This window comes from Mytilus trossulus, chromosome 5, assembly GCF_036588685.1.
Source record: "Mytilus trossulus isolate FHL-02 chromosome 5, PNRI_Mtr1.1.1.hap1, whole genome shotgun sequence".
Taxonomy (NCBI): domain Eukaryota; kingdom Metazoa; phylum Mollusca; class Bivalvia; order Mytilida; family Mytilidae; genus Mytilus; species Mytilus trossulus.
This window is the reverse complement of record NC_086377.1, coordinates 84,992,907-85,015,795: the sequence shown is the minus strand read 5'-3', so window position 1 is coordinate 85,015,795 and position 22,889 is coordinate 84,992,907. Positions and strand designations below refer to the sequence as shown.

At 36.7% G+C, this 22,889-nt stretch overlaps 1 protein-coding gene across 3 annotated transcripts; it reads left to right on the top strand.

Annotated features, from left to right (window-relative positions):
* Window positions 1-137: 137 nt before the first annotated feature.
* LOC134719220 (uncharacterized) lies at window positions 138-21,997 on the top strand. 3 transcript variants are annotated; one of them, XM_063582224.1, is made up of 3 exons: window positions 138-548; window positions 1,005-1,358; window positions 21,006-21,997. In XM_063582224.1, exons 2-3 carry the CDS (start codon window positions 1,010-1,012, stop codon window positions 21,401-21,403), a joined length of 747 nt encoding a protein of 248 aa, XP_063438294.1. In that variant the 5' UTR covers window positions 138-548; window positions 1,005-1,009; the 3' UTR covers window positions 21,404-21,997. The 3 variants fall into 3 exon arrangements, with proteins under 3 accessions (XP_063438294.1, XP_063438295.1, XP_063438293.1); XM_063582225.1 differs by having other exon boundaries at window positions 138-662; XM_063582223.1 differs by having other exon boundaries at window positions 138-781.
* Window positions 21,998-22,889: the final 892 nt, after the last annotated feature.

Below are 22,889 nucleotides of genomic sequence, written 5' to 3'. Positions count from 1 at the left end.
AGTCTCTTTCAACAGGGAAAAGTAAATGTTTACTTTGAAACAAGGATACATGTAACTGACCTAGTGAAGCACATGACGAGCACATGGTTTATTGAATTTTCTTTCAATGTTTTTTCGTTGCCGCTGCTAATTTTCAAATATAATAAATGGTAAATAATGCTTCTTGGTAACATGTTAGGACTACCAGAATTAGCAAAATATTCAAGTTATCTGGCGAGTTGAAATAACCTTTCGTGTGTTGGTTTGCGAACTTGAGCAATGGCAAAATATTCAGTTCGTTGATTGTGTCCATTATCAGGTGAAAGGAGAATATCATCGCGGCTACACGCCCACATTAATGTGTTTCAATACTTGAATTTATAAGACGCGTCCTGGTCCGCATACTTAATTTAGTTATTGTTTATTTACACACTTAAATGGAATGTACCCATAATGCTTTGTATTGTTATTATATATGTAGTTCGTACTGAGTTCTATCACTTAAAAGCTGAAGCCAACTTTATACATTTTTGTACATGGTGTCAGATGTGGGAACGTGTGCATTACATGTATGCATATTATTTGCAAAACTTCTGTTCGAGGAACAAGAATCCACTTAATAATAAATACACTAGTCTCCGTTGTTTCGCCTTCTATGAACGAGTTTCACCGGTGTACATGAGGTCAATTGGTACTTTTAAAATGTAAACAATAACATCAAGTCAAATAGTTATCGAATATTGGTGTTCCTGATGGATAATGGAGTACAGAGTTACATGAAATTCACACAACCTTATTAATAGTACTGTCTTCTTTTAAATAATAAGCCGGTCACAGCCTATTTAATTTAATTTAGCTATTTTGTGATACATGTACTGTACATCAGTATTTTGCTTTGTATATATATATATTAATTACACATGTGTGATATTTTCTACTGGACATTTAATCAAGCAATAATCAATCTGGATTAACCGAATATTCAGACAGTGTTTTTAGTTTTTAAATTCTAGTTATTCTTTTAGGAGTCATGTCAGCACAGCTCAGGCAGTCAGCCAGGAAAAGGAAAAATTTGCCAATAGTGGCTGCTGCATCAGCAAGGGAAAAGGCTAACCAGAGAGTACCTGACACTATGTCAGTAACTGCACCACAGTTGCCTACAGTTGATACTGGTACACCATTCATACCCATTACAAGTTCTACTGGTACATACCCAATGTTGTTTTCACAGACAGGGGCAGGCATATATACCAATACAAGCACAGGGCCAGTCGATTTGAAGAGCACCGCTAATACCCTTTTATACTCAAGAGTACCACTACCAGACCAAAGAGTGTGCAACACTGTAAATAGTCAAGATCCTCCAGAACATTCCTTAGGTAATACTAATGGTGCCTCAAGTTTTACAATGCCATTTAGTACTTTTGATCACCCTATTCAGATACCCAGCATGCATGCTAATATTGCTTTTAATGTTTCTCAAAGTATTAGAGAAAAAAATCAGAAAAGTGAATTTATTGATTTAGGCATTTTGTTGATTAACAATACTCAGCAGGCTACACAAAAGCTTGTTTTTAGAGGGGGTGAATTTATTGTGCAAACAGAAAATATGCAAAACAAACCAATGGACATCAGCATTTATAATTTTTGTTAGTGTATATTGTACTGTGCATTCAGGTAGATTACAAGATTTACTTAAATACATGTCAGTTGTACGTTTGGGTGCAAAAAGAAATCCAAATAATTTAGGTTGGAAGTTATATGATGAGCAATAGACAACTTTCAAGTTCATCCGTCACCGGAAAGAGCTCGTCAATTATGCGCGCCTTTATCGCAGTCATCTGTGCGTTTAGGGGCGTCGTCACTTCCTTACATGGTTGAGCGAGTGGTTGGAAAATTATAATTCTATATTGTACGAATTATTCGGCAAATTGAATTCTAAAAATAGACAATCAACACTGCTGTCATTAGGGAATTGTCAGTAAGTACCTACAGAGCAACCATTATTTCTAGTTTATCCTGCACAAAAACGATTACTAAGACGCTTGATGAACGTAAATAGTGCAGGGATACAGGCGAGCCCCTCTATCTGGTAAATGACGTCATAAAGGCGTGCATAATTGACGAGTTTTTGCCGGTGACGGATGAACTCGAAAGTGGTCTATTTAGGTTGCGCAAAACACTGGATCCGGCAAGTTCATGGGCTATAGTAGATCCAGAGCTTTGGTTATTATATATGGCTGATAGTATTGGCACACAAAATTTGGAAGTAGTTTCTTCTGGTTACAATACATTTTCTGCTAATAGAAATGTGAATAAAACGTCCAAGTGCTATGCCTTTAATTATAACGGCGAATGTTTCAATTCATTTTGTCAATATAGTCATGCATGTATACAATGTCATGGTGTTTACTCAGTTATAAACTGTCAATTCACACAAAATAATTTGCCTTCGCAAATAAGACCAAATCAACAGCCAGAACGACCCCAGCAGGGATACCAGAAGATTTAAACATAAATTTCAAACTATAATTGGGTCCCTTATAGATAGTTCAGTTGCCCAAAATACCTAAACAACATATCAAAGAGGTGTATTGGTCTTTAATGAGTTCAGAAAATTGTTTGGTTTATAAAATGTATGGCCAATACCTTTGTATGAATTGTGCAATTTTATAGCTTATTTGTTTCAAGCGTTACTCGCATTCCTCTATTAAGTGTTATTTAGCAGGGATAAGTTTTTTCAGTAGATTGAATGTCTTGGGCGATTTTACTCAAATTTATTATAAAAAATGATGGAGGGAGTTTACCGGTCAAGGCCAAAATTAGGGATTCAAGATTGCCTATTACCAAGAATTGCCTATTACCAAGAATTACTTCTATTAATAGTTAAATTCTATTGTTTATTTGTTCCTCCAGTTATGCAGTTAAGTTGTTTAAAGGTTGTTTTAAGATCCTCCAATCCTAAATTTCTAGTCGTACATGTAGGTGCTAATGATTTAGGGAATATTAAAACTGAAAACTTTAAGAGAAAAGTTGATACAAGCTATGACCTTTATTTCAAAGGACTTGCCTGACACTAAAATTGTGTGGTCCCAAATGTTGCCTCGTTTAAACGGAGATATTCTAAAGTGTAGATACAGCCTATAACAGGGTTAATAAGACAGTAGCTAACTATATATTGGAATCTGGTGGTTATTGTTTAATATGCTATCCAGACATTTCTAGGACTGAAACATGTATAAATCTGATGGGGTGCATTTGTCTGTCATAGGAAATAACAATTTTTTTCAAGGTGGTCTTTAGTTTTTCATGCATAAAACCAATGGTCATGTTTTCCCCTGAGGCCGCCCTCTACTGATATATAAGTATGAAATATGTTGTTTTGTTTTGTGTTTTTGTCTCAGTGATATAAATACAATATTGTTACCTAAGACAAACTTTGTATAATTGATCTTGTGTGTAAATTTTTACTGTAGATATTTACAGTTTTTTACGATTTATTGAGCAACTTTACTAGTACATTTAGTTACATGTAACTTGAAAGTTTTCTTTGATTTTTTTGTGGATGTATTTGGCTCACAGCTTGGCAGCGAACCTCCAGTATATGGCGGTTGACAATGAATCATTATTCTGTTTCACTGTCAATCTGGCATAATTCGCTGCATCAAAAAACATTTTGTTTTATGAATAGGATCATTTACTACAGATCTAGATGAACAATGTAAGGGTTTCGATCCATCACCTGTGTTCCCACGGTGATTTCCAAATTGTTTTAATCCTATCTTCAGTTACCATTATCTGTGGTAGTAATTTATATATATATATATATATATGACAGTACGGTTGCCATAATCAGCAATATGCAGGTAACCTCTTTTTCAGTTATATACAACATGTATAAATTATGAGATTAGAGGGGTGTCCATAAACACTGACAAAATCAAACGTGGTCTTGATCAACAGATTTAACCTCATTTATCAAGGTAAGAGGGGTGTCCATAAACACTGACCAAATCAAACGTGGTCTTGATCAACAGATTTACCCTCATTTATCAAGGTAAGAGGGGTGTCCATAAAAACTGACAAAATCAAAAGTGGTCTTGATCAACAGATTTACCCTCATTTATCAAGGTAAGAGGGGTGTCCATAAACACTGACAAAATCAAATGTGGTCTTGATCAACAGATTTACCCTCATTTATCAAGGTAAGAGGGGTGTCCATAAACACTGACAAAATCAAACGTTGTCTTGATCAACAGATTTACCCTCATTTATCAAGGTAAGAGGGGTGTCCATAAACACTGACAAAATCAAACGTTGTCTTGATCAACAGATTTACCCTCATTTATCAAGGTAAAAGGGTTGTCCATAAAAACTGACAAAATCAAACGTGGTCTTGATCAACAGATTTACCCTCATTTATCAAGGTAAGAGGAGTGTCCATAAACACTGACAAAATCAAAAGTGGTCTTGATCAACAGATTTACCCTCATTTATCAAGGTAAGAGGGGAGTCCATAAAAACTGACAAAATCAAACGTGGTCTTGATCAACAGATTTACCCTCATTTATCAAGGTAAGAGGGGAGTCCATAAAAACTGACAAAATCAAACGTGGTCTTGATCAACAGATTTACCCTCCTTTATCAAGGTAAGAGGGGAGTCTATAAAAACTGACAAAATCAAACGTGATCAACAGATTTACCCTCATTTATCAAGGTAAGAGGGGAGTCCATAAACACTGACAAAATCAAACGTGGTCTTGATCAACAGATTTACCATCATTTATCAAGGTAAGAGGGGAGTCCATAAAAACTGACAAAATCAAACGTGATCAACAGATTTACCCTCATTTATCAAGGTAAGAGGAGAGTCCAAAAACACTGACAAAATCAAAAGTGGTATTGATCAACAGATTTACCCTCATTTATCAAGGTAAGAGGGGTGTCCATAAACACTGACAAAATCAAACGTGGTCTTGATCAACAGATTTACCCTCATTTATCAAGGTAAGAGGGTAGTCCATAAACACTGACAAAATCAAACGTGGTCTTGATCAACAGATTTACCCTCATTTATCAAGGTAAGAGGGGTGTCTATAAACACTGACAAAATCAAACGTGATCATGATCAACAGATTTACCCTCATTTATCAAGGTAAGAGGGGTGTCCATAAACACTGACAAAATCAAAAGTGGTCTTGATCAACAGATTTACCCTCATTTATCAAGGTAAGAGGGGTGTCTATAAACACTGACAAAATCAAACGAGGTCTTGATCAACATATTAACCCTCATTTATCAAGGTAAGAGGGTAGTCCATAAACACTGACAAAATCAAATGTGGTCTTGATCAACAGATTTACCCTCATTTATCAAGGTAAGAGGGGTGTCCATAAACACTGACAAAATCAAATGTGGTCTTGATCAACAGATTTACCCTCATTTATCAAGGTAAGAGGGGAGTCTAAAAACACTGACAAAATCAAACGTGGTCTTGATCAACAGATTTACCCTCATTTATCAAGGTAAGAGGGGAGTCTATAAACACTGTCAAAATCAAACGTGGTCTTGATCAACAGATTTACCCTCATTTATCAAGGTAAGAGGGGTGTCCATAAACACTGACAAAATCAAAAGTGGTCTTGATCAACAGATTTACCCTCATTTATCAAGGTAAAAGGGGTGTCCATAAACACTGACAAAATCAAACGGGGTCTTGATCAACAGATTTACCCTCATTTATCAAGGTAAGAGGGGAGTCCATAAACACTGACAGAATCAAACATGGTCTTGATCAACAGATTTACCCTCATTTATCAAGGTAACAGGGGAGTCTATAAACACTGACAAAATCAAACGAGGTCTTGATCAACAGATTTACCCTCAATTATCAAGGTAACAGGGGAGTCTATAAACACTGACAAAATCAAACGAGGTCTTGATCAACAGATTTACCCTCATTTATCAAGGTAAGAGGGGTGTCTATAAACACTGACAAAATCAAACGAGGTCTTGATCAACATATTTACCCTCATTTATCAAGGTAAGAGGGTAGTCCATAAACACTGACAAAATCAAAAGTGGTCTTGATCAACAGATTTACCCTCATTTATCAAGGTAAGAGGGGAGTCCATAAAAACTGACAAAATCAAACGTGGTCTTGATCAACAGATTTACCCTCATTTACAAGGTAAGAGGGGTGTCCATAAACACTGACAAAATCAAACGTGGTCTTGATCAACAAATTTACCCTCATTTATCAAGGTAAGAGGGGTGTCCATTAACACTGACAAAATCAAACGTGATCTTGATCAACAGATTTACCCTCATTTATCAAGGTAAGATGAGTGTCCATAAACACTGACAAAATTAAACGTGGTCTTGATCAACAGATTTACCCTCATTTACAAGGTAAGAGGGGTGTCCATAAACACTGACAAAATCAAACGTGGTCTTGATCAACAGATTTACCCTCATTTATCAAGGTAAGAGGGGTGTCCATTAACACTGACAAAATCAAACGTGATCTTGATCAACAGATTTACCCTCATTTATCAAGGTAAGATGAGTGTCCATAAACACTGACAAAATTAAACGTGATCTTGATCAACAGATTTACCCTCATTTATCAAGGTAAGAGGGGAGTCCATAAATACGGACAAAATCAAACGTGGTCTTGATCAACAGATTTACCCTCATTTATCAAGGTAAGAGGGGTGTCCATAAACACTGACAAAATCAAACGTGGTCTTGATCAACAGATTTACCCTCATTTATCAAGGTAAGAGGGGTGTCCATAAACACCGATCAAATCAAACGTGGTCTTGATCAACAGATTTACCCTCATTTATCAAGGTAAGAGGGGTGTCCATAAACACTGACAAAATCAAACGTGGTCTTGATCAACAGATTTACCCTCATTTATCAAGGTAAGAGGAGTGTCTATAAACACTGACAAAATCAAACGTGGTCTTGATCAACAGATTTACCCTCATTTATCAAGGTAAGAGGGGTGTCCATAAACACTGACAAAATCAAACGTGATCTTGATCAACAGATTTACCCTCATTTATCAAGGTAAGAGGAGTGTCCATAAACACTGACAAAATCAAACGTGGTCTTGATCAACATATTTACCCTCATTTATCAAGGTAAGAGGGGTGTCTATAAACACTGACAAAATCAAACGTGGTCTTGATCAACAGATTTACCCTCATTTATCAAGGTAAGAGGGGTGTCCATAAACACTGACAAAATCAAACGTGATCTTGATCAACAGATTTACCCTCATTTATCAAGGTAAGAGGGGTGTCCATAAACACTGACCAAATCAAACGTGGTATTGATCAACATATTTACCCTCATTTATCAAGGTAAGAGGAGTGTCCATAAACACTGACAAAATCAAACGTGGTCTTGATCAACATATTTACCCTCATTTATCAAGGTAAGAGGGGAGTCCATAAACACTGACAAAATCAAACGTGGTCTTGATCAACAGATTTACCCTCATTTATCAAGGTAAGAGGGGTGTCCATAAACACTGACCAAATCAAACGAGGTCTTGATCAACAGATTTACCCTCATTTATCAAGGTAAGAGGGGAGTCCATAAACACTGACAAAATCAAACGTGATCTTGATCAACAGATTTACCCTCATTTATCAAGGTAAGAGGGTAGTCCATAAACACTGACCAAATTAAACGTGGTCTTGATCAACAGATTTACCCTCATTTATCAAGGTAAGAGGGTAGTCCATAAACACTGACAAAATCAAACGAGGTCTTGGTCAACAGATTTACCCTCATTTATCAAGGTAAGAGGGGAGTCTATAAACACTGATAAAATCAAACGTTGTCTTGATCAACAGATTTACCCTCATTTATCAAGGTAAGAGGGGTGTCCATAAACACTGACCAAATCAAACGAGGTCTTGATCAACAGACTTACCCTCATTTATCAAGGTAAGAGGGGAGTCCATAAACACTGACAAAATCAAACGTGATCTTGATCAACAGATTTACCCTCATTTATCAAGGTAAGAGGAGTGTCCATAAACACGGACAAAATCAAACGGGGTCTTGATCAACAGATTTACCCTCATTTATCAAGGTAAGAGGGGAGTCTATAAACACTGACCAAATCAAACGTGGTCTTGATCAACAGATTTACCCTCATTTATCAAGGTAAGAGGGTAGTCCATAAACACTGACAAAATCAAACGTTGTCTTGATCAACAGATTTACCCTCATTTATTAAGGTAAGAGGAGTGTCCATAAACACTGACAAAATCAAACGTGGTCTTGATCAACAGATTTATCCTCATTTATTAAGGTAACAGGGGAGTCTATAAACACTGACAAAATCAAACGAGGTCTTGATCAACAGATTTACCCTCATTTATCAAGGTAACAGGGGAGTCTATAAACACTGACAAAATCAAACGAGGTCTTGATCAACAGATTTACCCTCATTTATCAAGGTAAGAGGGGTGTCTATAAACACTGACAAAATCAAACGAATTCTTGATCAACATATTTACCCTCATTTATCAAGGTAAGAGGGTAGTCCATAAACACTGACAAAATCAAACGAGGTCTTGATCAACAGATTTACCCTCATTTATCAAGGTAAGAGGGGAGTCCATAAAAACTGACAAAATCAAACGTGGTCTTGATCAACAGATTTACCCTCATTTACAAGGTAAGAGGGGTGTCCATAAACACTGACAAAATCAAACGTGGTCTTGATCAACAGATTTACCCTCATTTATCAAGGTAAGAGGGGTGTCCATAAACACTGACAAAATCAAACGTGATCTTGATCAACAGATTTACCCTCATTTATCAAGGTAAGATGAGTGTCCATAAACACTGACAAAATTAAACGTGATCTTGATCAACAGATTTACCCTCATTTATCAAGGTAAGAGGGGAGTCCATAAATACGGACAAAATCAAACGTGGTCTTGATCAACAGATTTACCCTCATTTATCAAGGTAAGAGGGGTGTCCATAAACACCGATCAAATCAAACGTGGTCTTGATCAACAGATTTACCCTCATTTATCAAGGTAAGAGGGGTGTCCATAAACACTGACAAAATCAAACGTGGTCTTGATCAACAGATTTACCCTCATTTATCAAGGTAAGAGGAGTGTCCATAAACACTGACAAAATCAAACGTGGTCTTGATCAACAGATTTACCCTCATTTATCAAGGTAAGAGGGGTGTCCATAAACACTGACAAAATCAAACGTGATCTTGATCAACAGATTTACCCTCATTTATCAAGGTAAGAGGAGTGTCCATAAACACTGACAAAATCAAACGTGGTCTTGATCAACATATTTACCCTCATTTATCAAGGTAAGAGGGGTGTCTATAAACACTGACAAAATCAAACGTGGTCTTGATCAACAGATTTACCCTCATTTATCAAGGTAAGAGGGGTGTCCATAAACACTGACAAAATCAAACGTGATCTTGATCAACAGATTTACCCTCATTTATCAAGGTAAGAGGGGTGTCCATAAACACTGACCAAATCAAACGTGGTATTGATCAACATATTTACCCTCATTTATCAAGGTAAGAGGAGTGTCCATAAACACTGACAAAATCAAACGTGATCTTGATCAACAGATTTACCCTCATTTATCAAGGTAAGAGGGTAGTCCATAAACACTGACCAAATTAAACGTGGTCTTGATCAACAGATTTACCCTCATTTATCAAGGTAAGAGGGTAGTCCATAAACACTGACAAAATCAAACGAGGTCTTGGTCAACAGATTTACCCTCATTTATCAAGGTAAGAGGGGAGTCTATAAACACTGATAAAATCAAACGTTGTCTTGATCAACAGATTTACCCTCATTTATCAAGGTAAGAGGGGTGTCCATAACAACTGACAAAATCAAACGTGGTCTTGATCAACAGATTTACCCTCATTTATCAAGGTAAGAGAGGTGTCCATAAACACTGACAAAATCAAACGTGGTCTTGATCAACAGATTTACCCTCATTTATCAAGGTAAGAGGGGTGTCCATAAACACTGACAAAATCAAACGTGATCTTGATCAACAGATTTACCCTCATTTATCAAGGTAAGAGGGGTGTCCATAAACACTGACAAAATCAAACGTGATCTTGATCAACAGATTTACCCTCATTTATCAAGGTAAGAGGGGTGTCCATAAACACTGACCAAATCAAACGAGGTCTTGATCAACAGACTTACCCTCATTTATCAAGGTAAGAGGGGAGTCCATAAACACTGACAAAATCAAACGAGGTCTTGATCAACAGACTTACCCTCATTTATCAAGGTAAGAGGGGAGTCCATAAACACTGACAAAATCAAACGTAATCTTGATCAACAGATTTACCCTCATTTATCAAGGTAAGAGGAGTGTCCATAAACACTGACAAAATCAAACGTGGTCTTGATCAACAGATTTACCCTCATTTATCAAGGTAAGAGGGGAGTCTATAAACACTGACCAAATCAAACGTGGTCTTGATCAACAGATTTACCCTCATTTATCAAGGTAAGAGGGTAGTCCATAAACACTGACCAAATCAAACGAGGTCTTGATCAACAGATGTACCCTCATTTATCAAGGTAAGAGGGTAGTCCATAAACACTGACAAAATCAAACGTGATCTTGATCAACAGATTTACCCTCATTTATCAAGGTAAGAGGGGAGTCCATAAACACTGACAAAATCAAACGTGATCTTGATCAACAGATTAACCCTCATTTATCAAGGTAAGAGGGGTGTCCATAAACACTGACCAAATCAAACGTGGTCTTGATCAACATATTTACCCTCATTTATCAAGGTAAGAGGAGTGTCCATAAACACTGACAAAATCAAACGTGGTCTTGATCAACAGATTTACCCTCATTTATCAAGGTAAGAGGGGTGTCCATAAACACTGACCAAATCAAACGTGGTTTTGATCAACAGATTTACCCTCATTTATCAAGGTAAGAGGAGTGTCCATCAACACTGACAAAATCAAACGTGGTCTTGATCAACAGATTTACCCTCATTTATCAAGGTAAGAGGGGTGTCCATAAACACTGACAAAATCAAACGTGATCTTGATCAACAGATTTACCCTCATTTATCAAGGTAAGAGGGGTGTCTATAAACACTGACAAAATCAAACGTGGTCTTGATCAACAGATTTACCCTCATTTATCAAGGTAAGAGGGGAGTCCATAAATACGGACAAAATCAAACGTGGTCTTGATCAACAGATTTACCCTCATTTATCAAGGTAAGAGGGGTGTCCATAAACACTGACAAAATCAAACGTGGTCTTGATCAACAGATTTACCCTCATTTATCAAGGTAAGAGGAGTGTCCATAAACACTGACAAAATCAAACGTGGTCTTGATCAACAGATTTACCCTCATTTATCAAGGTAAGAGGGGTGTCCATAAACACTGACAAAATCAAACGTGATCTTGATCAACAGATTTACCCTCATTTATCAAGGTAAGAGGAGTGTCCATAACAACTGACAAAATCAAACGTGGTCTTGATCAACAGATTTACCCTCATTTATCAAGGTAAGAGGGGTGTCCATAAACACTGACAAAATCAAACGTGGTCTTGATCAACAGATTTACCCTCATTTATCAAGGTAAGAGGGGTGTCCATAAACACTGACAAAATCAAACGTGATCTTGATCAACAGATTTACCCTCATTTATCAAGGTAAGAGGGGTGTCCATAAACACTGACAAAATCAAACGTGATCTTGATCAACAGATTTACCCTCATTTATCAAGGTAAGAGGGGTGTCCATAAACACTGACCAAATCAAACGAGGTCTTGATCAACAGACTTACCCTCATTTATCAAGGTAAGAGGGGAGTCCATAAACACTGACAAAATCAAACGTAATCTTGATCAACAGATTTACCCTCATTTATCAAGGTAAGAGGAGTGTCCATAAACACTGACAAAATCAAACGTGGTCTTGATCAACAGATTTACCCTCATTTATCAAGGTAAGAGGGGAGTCTATAAACACTGACCAAATCAAACGTGGTCTTGATCAACAGATTTACCCTCATTTATCAAGGTAAGAGGGTAGTCCATAAACACTGACCAAATCAAACGAGGTCTTGATCAACAGATTTACCCTCATTTATCAAGGTAAGAGGGTAGTCCATAAACACTGACAAAATCAAACGTGATCTTGATCAACAGATTTACCCTCATTTATCAAGGTAAGAGGGGAGTCCATAAACACTGACAAAATCAAACGTGATCTTGATCAACAGATTAACCCTCATTTATCAAGGTAAGAGGGGTGTCCATAAACACTGACCAAATCAAACGTGGTCTTGATCAACATATTTACCCTCATTTATCAAGGTAAGAGGAGTGTCCATAAACACTGACAAAATCAAACGTGGTCTTGATCAACAGATTTACCCTCATTTATCAAGGTAAGAGGGGAGTCTATAAACACTGACCAAATCAAACGTGGTCTTGATCAACAGATTTACCCTCATTTATCAAGGTAAGAGGGTAGTCCATAAACACTGACCAAATCAAACGAGGTCTTGATCAACAGATTTACCCTCATTTATCAAGGTAAGAGGGTAGTCCATAAACACTGACAAAATCAAACGTGATCTTGATCAACAGATTTACCCTCATTTATCAAGGTAAGAGGGGAGTCCATAAACACTGACAAAATCAAACGTGATCTTGATCAACAGATTAACCCTCATTTATCAAGGTAAGAGGGGTGTCCATAAACACTGACCAAATCAAACGTGGTCTTGATCAACATAGTTACCCTCATTTATCAAGGTAAGAGGAGTGTCCATAAACACTGACAAAATCAAACGTGGTCTTGATCAACAGATTTACCCTCATTTATCAAGGTAAGAGGGGTGTCCATAAACACTGACCAAATCAAACGTGGTTTTGATCAACAGATTTACCCTCATTTATCAAGGTAAGAGGAGTGTCCATCAACACTGACAAAATCAAACGTGGTCTTGATCAACAGATTTACCCTCATTTATCAAGGTAAGAGGGGTGTCCATAAACACTGACAAAATCAAACGTGATCTTGATCAACAGATTTACCCTCATTTATCAAGGTAGGAGGAGTGTCCATAAACACTGACAAAATCAAACGTGGTCTTGATCAACATATTTACCCTCATTTATCAAGGTAAGAGGGGTGTCTATAAACACTGACAAAATCAAACGTGGTCTTGATCAACAGATTTACCCTCATTTATCAAGGTAAGAGGGGAGTCCATAAATACGGACAAAATCAAACGTGGTCTTGATCAACAGATTTACCCTCATTTATCAAGGTAAGAGGGGTGTCCATAAACACTGACAAAATCAAACGTGGTCTTGATCAACAGATTTACCCTCATTTATCAAGGTAAGAGGGGTGTCCATAAACACCGATCAAATCAAACGTGGTCTTGATCAACAGATTTACCCTCATTTATCAAGGTAAGAGGGGTGTCCATAAACACTGACAAAATCAAACGTGGTCTTGATCAACAGATTTACCCTCATTTATCAAGGTAAGAGGAGTGTCCATAAACACTGACAAAATCAAACGTGGTCTTGATCAACAGATTTACCCTCATTTATCAAGGTAAGAGGGGTGTCCATAAACACTGACAAAATCAAACGTGATCTTGATCAACAGATTTACCCTCATTTATCAAGGTAAGAGGAGTGTCCATAACAACTGACAAAATCAAACGTGGTCTTGATCAACAGATTTACCCTCATTTATCAAGGTAAGAGGGGTGTCCATAAACACTGACAAAATCAAACGTGGTCTTGATCAACAGATTTACCCTCATTTATCAAGGTAAGAGGGGTGTCCATAAACACTGACAAAATCAAACGTGATCTTGATCAACAGATTTACCCTCATTTATCAAGGTAAGAGGAGTGTCCATAAACACTGACAAAATCAAACGTGGTCTTGATCAACAGATTTACCCTCATTTATCAAGGTAAGAGGGGAGTCTATAAACACTGACCAAATCAAACGTGGTCTTGATCAACAGATTTACCCTCATTTATCAAGGTAAGAGGGTAGTCCATAAACACTGACCAAATCAAACGAGGTCTTGATCAACAGATTTACCCTCATTTATCAAGGTAAGAGGGTAGTCCATAAACACTGACAAAATCAAACGTGATCTTGATCAACAGATTTACCCTCATTTATCAAGGTAAGAGGGGAGTCCATAAACACTGACAAAATCAAACGTGATCTTGATCAACAGATTAACCCTCATTTATCAAGGTAAGAGGGGTGTCCATAAACACTGACCAAATCAAACGTGGTCTTGATCAACATATTTACCCTCATTTATCAAGGTAAGAGGAGTGTCCATAAACACTGACAAAATCAAACGTGGTCTTGATCAACAGATTTACCCTCATTTATCAAGGTAAGAGGGGTGTCCATAAACACTGACCAAATCAAACGTGGTTTTGATCAACAGATTTACCCTCATTTATCAAGGTAAGAGGAGTGTCCATCAACACTGACAAAATCAAACGTGGTCTTGATCAACAGATTTACCCTCATTTATCAAGGTAAGAGGGGTGTCCATAAACACTGACAAAATCAAACGTGATCTTGATCAACAGATTTACCCTCATTTATCAAGGTAGGAGGAGTGTCCATAAACACTGACAAAATCAAACGTGGTCTTGATCAACATATTTACCCTCATTTATCAAGGTAAGAGGGGTGTCTATAAACACTGACAAAATCAAACGTGGTCTTGATCAACAGATTTACCCTCATTTATCAAGGTAAGAGGGGAGTCCATAAATACGGACAAAATCAAACGTGGTCTTGATCAACAGATTTACCCTCATTTATCAAGGTAAGAGGGGTGTCCATAAACACTGACAAAATCAAACGTGGTCTTGATCAACAGATTTACCCTCATTTATCAAGGTAAGAGGGGTGTCCATAAACACCGATCAAATCAAACGTGGTCTTGATCAACAGATTTACCCTCATTTATCAAGGTAAGAGGGGTGTCCATAAACACTGATAAAATCAAACGTGGTCTTGATCAACAGATTTACCCTCATTTATCAAGGTAAGAGGAGTGTCCATAAACACTGACAAAATCAAACGTGGTCTTGATCAACAGATTTACCCTCATTTATCAAGGTAAGAGGGGTGTCCATAAACACTGACAAAATCAAACGTGATCTTGATCAACAGATTTACCCTCATTTATCAAGGTAAGAGGAGTGTCCATAAACACTGACAAAATCAAACGTGGTCTTGATCAACATATTTACCCTCATTTATCAAGGTAAGAGGGGTGTCTATAAACACTGACAAAATCAAACGTGGTCTTGATCAACAGATTTACCCTCATTTATCAAGGTAAGAGGGGTGTCCATAAACACTGACAAAATCAAACGTGATCTTGATCAACAGATTTACCCTCATTTATCAAGGTAAGAGGGGTGTCCATAAACACTGACCAAATCAAACGTGGTATTGATCAACATATTTACCCTCATTTATCAAGGTAAGAGGAGTGTCCATAAACACTGACAAAATCAAACGTGATCTTGATCAACAGATTTACCCTCATTTATCAAGGTAAGAGGGTAGTCCATAAACACTGACCAAATTAAACGTGGTCTTGATCAACAGATTTACCCTCATTTATCAAGGTAAGAGGGTAGTCCATAAACACTGACAAAATCAAACGAGGTCTTGGTCAACAGATTTACCCTCATTTATCAAGGTAAGAGGGGAGTCTATAAACACTGATAAAATCAAACGTTGTCTTGATCAACAGATTTACCCTCATTTATCAAGGTAAGAGGGGTGTCCATAACAACTGACAAAATCAAACGTGGTCTTGATCAACAGATTTACCCTCATTTATCAAGGTAAGAGGGGTGTCCATAAACACTGACAAAATCAAACGTGGTCTTGATCAACAGATTTACCCTCATTTATCAAGGTAAGAGGGGTGTCCATAAACACTGACAAAATCAAACGTGATCTTGATCAACAGATTTACCCTCATTTATCAAGGTAAGAGGGGTGTCCATAAACACTGACAAAATCAAACGTGATCTTGATCAACAGATTTACCCTCATTTATCAAGGTAAGAGGGGTGTCCATAAACACTGACCAAATCAAACGAGGTCTTGATCAACAGACTTACCCTCATTTATCAAGGTAAGAGGGGAGTCCATAAACACTGACAAAATCAAACGTAATCTTGATCAACAGATTTACCCTCATTTATCAAGGTAAGAGGAGTGTCCATAAACACTGACAAAATCAAACGTGGTCTTGATCAACAGATTTACCCTCATTTATCAAGGTAAGAGGGGAGTCTATAAACACTGACCAAATTAAACGTGGTCTTGATCAACAGATTTACCCTCATTTATCAAGGTAAGAGGGTAGTCCATAAACACTGACCAAATCAAACGAGGTCTTGATCAACAGATTTACCCTCATTTATCAAGGTAAGAGGGTAGTCCATAAACACTGACAAAATCAAACGTGATCTTGATCAACAGATTTACCCTCATTTATCAAGGTAAGAGGGGAGTCCATAAACACTGACAAAATCAAACGTGATCTTGATCAACAGATTAACCCTCATTTATCAAGGTAAGAGGGGTGTCCATAAACACTGACCAAATCAAACGTGGTCTTGATCAACATATTTACCCTCATTTATCAAGGTAAGAGGAGTGTCCATAAACACTGACAAAATCAAACGTGGTCTTGATCAACAGATTTACCCTCATTTATCAAGGTAAGAGGGGTGTCCATAAACACTGACCAAATCAAACGTGGTTTTGATCAACAGATTTACCCTCATTTATCAAGGTAAGAGGAGTGTCCATCAACACTGACAAAATCAAACGTGATCTTGATCAACAGATTAACCCTCATTTATCAAGGTAAGAGGGGTGTCCATAAACACTGACCAAATCAAACGAGGTCTTGATCAACAGATTTACCCTCATTTATCAAGGTAAGAGGGTAGTCCATAAACACTGACCAAATCAAACGTGGTTTTGATCAACAGATTTACCCTCATTTATCAAGGTAAGAGGGTAGTCCATAAACACTGACCAAATCAAACGAGGTCTTGATCAACAGATTTACCCTCATTTATCAAGGTAAGAGGGTAGTCCATAAACACTGACAAAATCAAACGTGATCTTGATCAACAGATTTACCCTCATTTATCAAGGTAAGAGGAGTGTCCATAAACACTGACAAAATCAAACGTGATCTTGATCAACAGATTTACCCTCATTTATCAAGGTAAGAGGGGTGTCCATAAACACTGACCAAATCAAACGAGGTCTTGATCAACAGATTTACCCTCATTTATCAAGGTAAGAGGGGAGTCCATAAACACTGACAAAATCAAACGTGATCTTGATCAACAGATTTACCCTCATTTATCAAGGTAAGAGGGGAGTCCATAAACACTGACAAAATCAAACGTGGTCTTGATCAACAGATTTACCCTCATTTATCAAGGTAAGAGGGGAGTCTATAAACACTGACAAAATCAAACGTGATCTTGATCAACAGATTTACCCTCATTTATCAAAGTAAGAGGGGTGTCCATAAACACTGACCAAATCAAACGTGGTCTTGATCAACATATTTACCCTCATTTATCAAGGTAAGAGGAGTGTCCATAAACACTGACAAAATCAAACGTGATCTTGATCAACAGATTTACCCTCATTTATCAAGGTAAGAGGGGTGTCCATAAACACTGACAAAATCAAACGTGATCTTGATCAACATATTTACCCTCATTTATCAAGGTAAGAGGAGTGTCCATAAACACTGACAAAATCAAACGTGATCTTGATCAACAGATTTACCCTCATTTATCAAGGTAAGAGGGTAGTCCATAAACACTGACAAAATCAAACGAGGTCTTGGTCAACAGATTTACCCTCATTTATCAAGGTAAGAGGGGAGTCTTTAAACACTGACAAAATCAAACGTGGTCTTGATCAACAGATTTACCCTCATTTATCAAGGTAAGAGGGGTGTCCATAAAAACTGACAAAATCAAACGTGGTCTTGATCAACAGATTTACCCTCATTTATCAAGGTAAGAGGGGTGTCCATAAACACTGACAAAATCAAACGTGGTCTTGATCAACAGATTTACCCTCATTTATCAAGGTAAGAGGGGTGTCCATAAACACTGACAAAATCAAATGTGGTCTTGATCAACAGATTTACCCTCATTTATCAAGGTAAGAGGGGAGTCCATAAACACTGACAAAATCAAACGTGGTCTTGATCAACAGATTTACCCTCATTTATCAAGGTAAGAGGAGTGTCCATAAACACTGACAAAATCAAATGTGGTCTTGATCAACAGATTTACCCTCATTTATCAAGGTAAGGTGGTGTCCATAAACACTGACAAAATCAAACGTGATCTTGATCAACAGATTTACCCTCATTTATCAAGGTAAGAGGAGTGTCCATAAACACTGACAAAATCAAACGTGATCTTGATCAACAGATTTACCCTCATTTATCAAGGTAAGAGGGGTGTCCATAAACACTGACCAAATCAAACGTGGTCTTGATCAACATATTTACCCTCATTTATCAAGGTAAGAGGAGTGTCCATAAACACTGACAAAATCAAACGTGATCTTGATCAACAGATTTACCCTCATTTATCAAGGTAAGAGGGTAGTCCATAAACACTGACAAAATCAAACGAGGTCTTGGTCAACAGATTTACCCTCATTTATCAAGGTAAGAGGGGAGTCTATAAACACTGACAAAATCAAACGTGGTCTTGATCAACAGATTTACCCTCATTTATCAAGGTAAGAGGGGTGTCCATCAAAACTGACAAAATCAAACGTGGTCTTGATCAACAGATTTACCCTCATTTATCAAGGTAAGAGGGGTGTCCATAAACACTGACAAAATCAAACGTGGTCTTGATCAACAGATTTACCCTCATTTATCAAGGTAAGAGGGGTGTCCATAAACACTGACAAAATCAAATGTGGTCTTGATCAACAGATTTACCCTCATTTATCAAGGTAAGAGGGGAGTCCATAAACACTGACAAAATCAAACGTGGTCTTGATCAACAGATTTACCCTCATTTATCAAGGTAAGAGGGGAGTCCATAAACACTGACAAAATCAAACGTGATCAACAGATTTACCCTCATTTATCAGTGGCAGTTAATGTGTTTCCCTTCACCCTGGTTGATACTATAGTACAGGACCTACCTATTGTATTTATTGTCAATTCGTTCTCATCTTGTCACTGGACAATAAGCAAATATATTATACAATTCCCTTTTTAGCGGAGTGTTTTTTTTATTAGATAGCTTGCTCACATTTTTTATTAGTAAAGCAACATATTGCACAGTTGTCGATTGCCAATATATAGAATCATGGTATATCTTTTCTAATGGCGATGTCGGAATATCGGAGGGACCTCTGATTAACACCTTTATTAAGGTGTAGGACTAATGGGGATGTCGGAATATCGGAGCGACCTCTGATTAACACCTTTATTAAGGTGAAGGACTAATGGTGATGTTGGAATATGAGGGCGACCTCTGATTAACACCTTTTTTAAGGTATAGAACCAATGGGGATGTCGGAATATCGGAGCGACCTCTGATTAACACCTTTATTAAGGTGTAGGACTAATGGGGATGTCGAAATATTGGAGCGACCTCTGATTAACACCTTTATTAAGGTGTAGGACTAATGGTGATGTCGGAATATCGGGGCGACCTCTGATTAACACCTTTATTAAGGTGTAGGACTAATGGTGATGTGGGAATATTAGGGCAACCTCTGATTAACACCTTCATTAAGGTGTAGGACTAATGGGAATATCGGAGCGACCTCTGATTAACACCTTTATTAAAGTGTAGGACTAATGGGGATGTCGGAATATCGGAGCAACCTCTGATTAACACCTTTATTAAGGTGTAGGACTAATGGTGATGTCGGAATATCGGGCCGACCTCTGATTAACACCTTTATAAAGGCGTATGACTAATGGGGATGTCGGAAAATCGGAGCGACCTATGATTAACACCTTTATTAAGGTGTAGGACTCATGGGGATGTCGGAATATCGGAGCGACCTCTGATTAACACCTTTATTAAGGTGTAGGACTAATGAGGATGTCGGAATATCGGAGCGACCTCTGATTAACACCTTTATTGAGGTGTAGGACTAATGGGGATGTCGGAATATCGGGGCGACCTCTTACACACCTTTATTAAGGTGTAGGACTAATGGGGATGTCGGAATATCGGTTAGGGTTAGGGTTATCATTATATCTATAGTTGGAAAACGTACTCAAATAAAGCTGATTACAGTCCTCACCAGCGTGTTGCTTTTAGCTCGTTAAAAATGTCATTATCTTTAAACTATTCGTATCTCTACACCATACAAATGTGGTCCAGTCCTAAATAATGGACCACAGATATTAACCTATGGAATGAATGAATCGGCAATACAGATTAGCAGGACAAAACCAAACAAAACCATTTCAAAGCAACAGAAAAAGAAAACAAATATGTAGTTCAGTAATTGTCCTTTCTATCATTTTGTTTCTTGATCATCTAACAACTTAGTATTATAACAGTGTGATCATTTGTAATTTATATCATGTTTTATGTATTTACAGGAACATTTATGAAGTTGATACATTGTGTACTTTATAGTTCAGTCATAAATCACTTTCGATAATGATCTTCTGGACAAAGTAAATGCTTCTGAAATATATTTTTGTGCATTCATTAGTTAAAAGTCAGTGTTGACACTCCTATTCTAAATAAATCACCCATTGTTGCTTTGTTTTATTCAACACTATACCATGATACCAGGTTATTTTTATTATCACCACCTTGTGATTACTGGAAATCGTATAGTAAATGAAATATTCTATATTTTTGCAGGATTATCAGATTGGACGGTTCCATGGTTTAAAATTCGTCTGCAGAAAAATTATTCAAATATCATTACCAGTGTAAAGCATGATACAATAGTAGATCATTTGATATCATGTGATGTATTGACATTTGGTGATTGTCAAAAGATAAATGCGTGTCCATCACAAGAACAAAAGAATAGACAGTTAATGGACACACTTTTGCATGGAAATGAAAATGGATTTACCGAATTTCTCAACGCTCTACGAAATGACTCAGCATATACAGATCTAGCAAATAGAATAGCATCCACAGAAGTTACAAGCACAGATAGATCAAATATTCAGAGTTGCTACAATATAAATAAAAAGGAAATATGGGCTGAATGTACAAGAGACAACAACCCTGCTGCCCAAAAAAACTAAAGAGAATTAGAGGCGAAGAATTGTTCAGGGAAATATCCTTTTGGGTAAAACTGTTGTTCATTTTAACTATACAATATGGGTTTTGCCCATTTGTTAAGGTCATACAGTGACTTCTAGATGCTTACATTTACTCAATTTGTTATTTGGTTGATAGTTGTCTCATTGACTAGCATACCACATCTTCTTATCTTTAATTTATCTTGCACTTCAATAATGCAATTTAGGTACATATGTATAACTGGTGAATAATAAAGCCAGTGATTTTCTTAGGTCAAATTGATTAACACGTTTTATTAATTTGTTTCACTGATGAAATGATTTTTTTCTATTTTTTTTTATTTTGAACATTTTGTCTTCTTACGGACTTGTATAGATTGTTACGGTATGGACTTTGGTCATTTATGAAAACTGCAAGGTCATATGTAGCTGGTCGAATCTTTTGGTTGGTCTGTGGTTTATAGAAGTTAGTTTATTGACCTTGAAAATTATACCACTTTGACATAGTTTGAGATAAGATCTTCCATCACATAATTGTTTTTCGTTTAACTTGATTATCTTACATAAGGTCATACAAATTACATGTTGTGATTTTTTTTTAAAAGATAGAATAACTTTGAAGAAAACTATGTTAACCTCAAATTTCAACAAGAAAACGTTAAATACAGTTTTCTAAATGTATGACAATACTATCAAGACTATGAAGTACGCAGTCATTGTAAAACAAAAAAATAACAAGAACACTGACAAACAGATAAGAGGAAAAAATATTAAAGACAAAAGTTTTTATTTTCAAGACTATATCTGAAAATAGTTTTGCATTTTTAGGAATGATGCATTTGGGAAGCATTTTTATGTCTACGGATATTGGTCCTCAGAAATTTTAAAGAGAGAAAACGATATTTTAATATGAAAGCAAAATTATGCATATTTAAAATGTTGACTCACTGAAACTTTAATTATAAGTGAGACAGTTCGCTCTTCAAAATGATAGATTAATTTTACTGAAACTTGAGGAAAAACTTGTATATTAAAACAACATTAGAAGAAAAAGTTCAAAATTATTAATGCTTACAGAGACATTATCAGAATAAGTGTTATTGTTTACAATGAAATTATTCTGCTTTTATAAAAATAAATGTTGACAATAGTATATAGTGTATGTAATTATTGTTGTTGAATGCCAAGCTATCAATATATTTTATCATAATCAATATAATATTCAATGTTATCCTTGTATAGAAATTAATGTGACCAAGATAGATGTTGTATGTCATAATAAATGTTGTTCGCAATAGATAATGTATGTCGTGATAGATGTTGTTTGCAATAGATGCTGTATGTCGTGAAATATGTTGTATACCATGACGTATGTTGTTTGCCTTATAGATGCTGTATGCCATGATATATTAAAATATTTCTAACATGATTAAGCCCCGTTTAATAAATTTAACCGATCAGACAGCTGTACTGTTGTCTGAAGATCTAA

What these genes read in the sequence shown, in the direction of transcription:
- LOC134719220 (XM_063582224.1), top strand. Translation starts at nt 1,010, where the DNA reads ATGTCAGCACAGCTCAGGCAGTCAGCCAGGAAAAGGAAAAATTTGCCA. An exon ending in TCCTCCAGAACATTCCTTAG is followed by an intron (nt 1,359 to 21,005) that starts GTAATACTAATG and finishes ATATTTTTGCAG; the next exon opens with GATTATCAGATTGGACGGTT.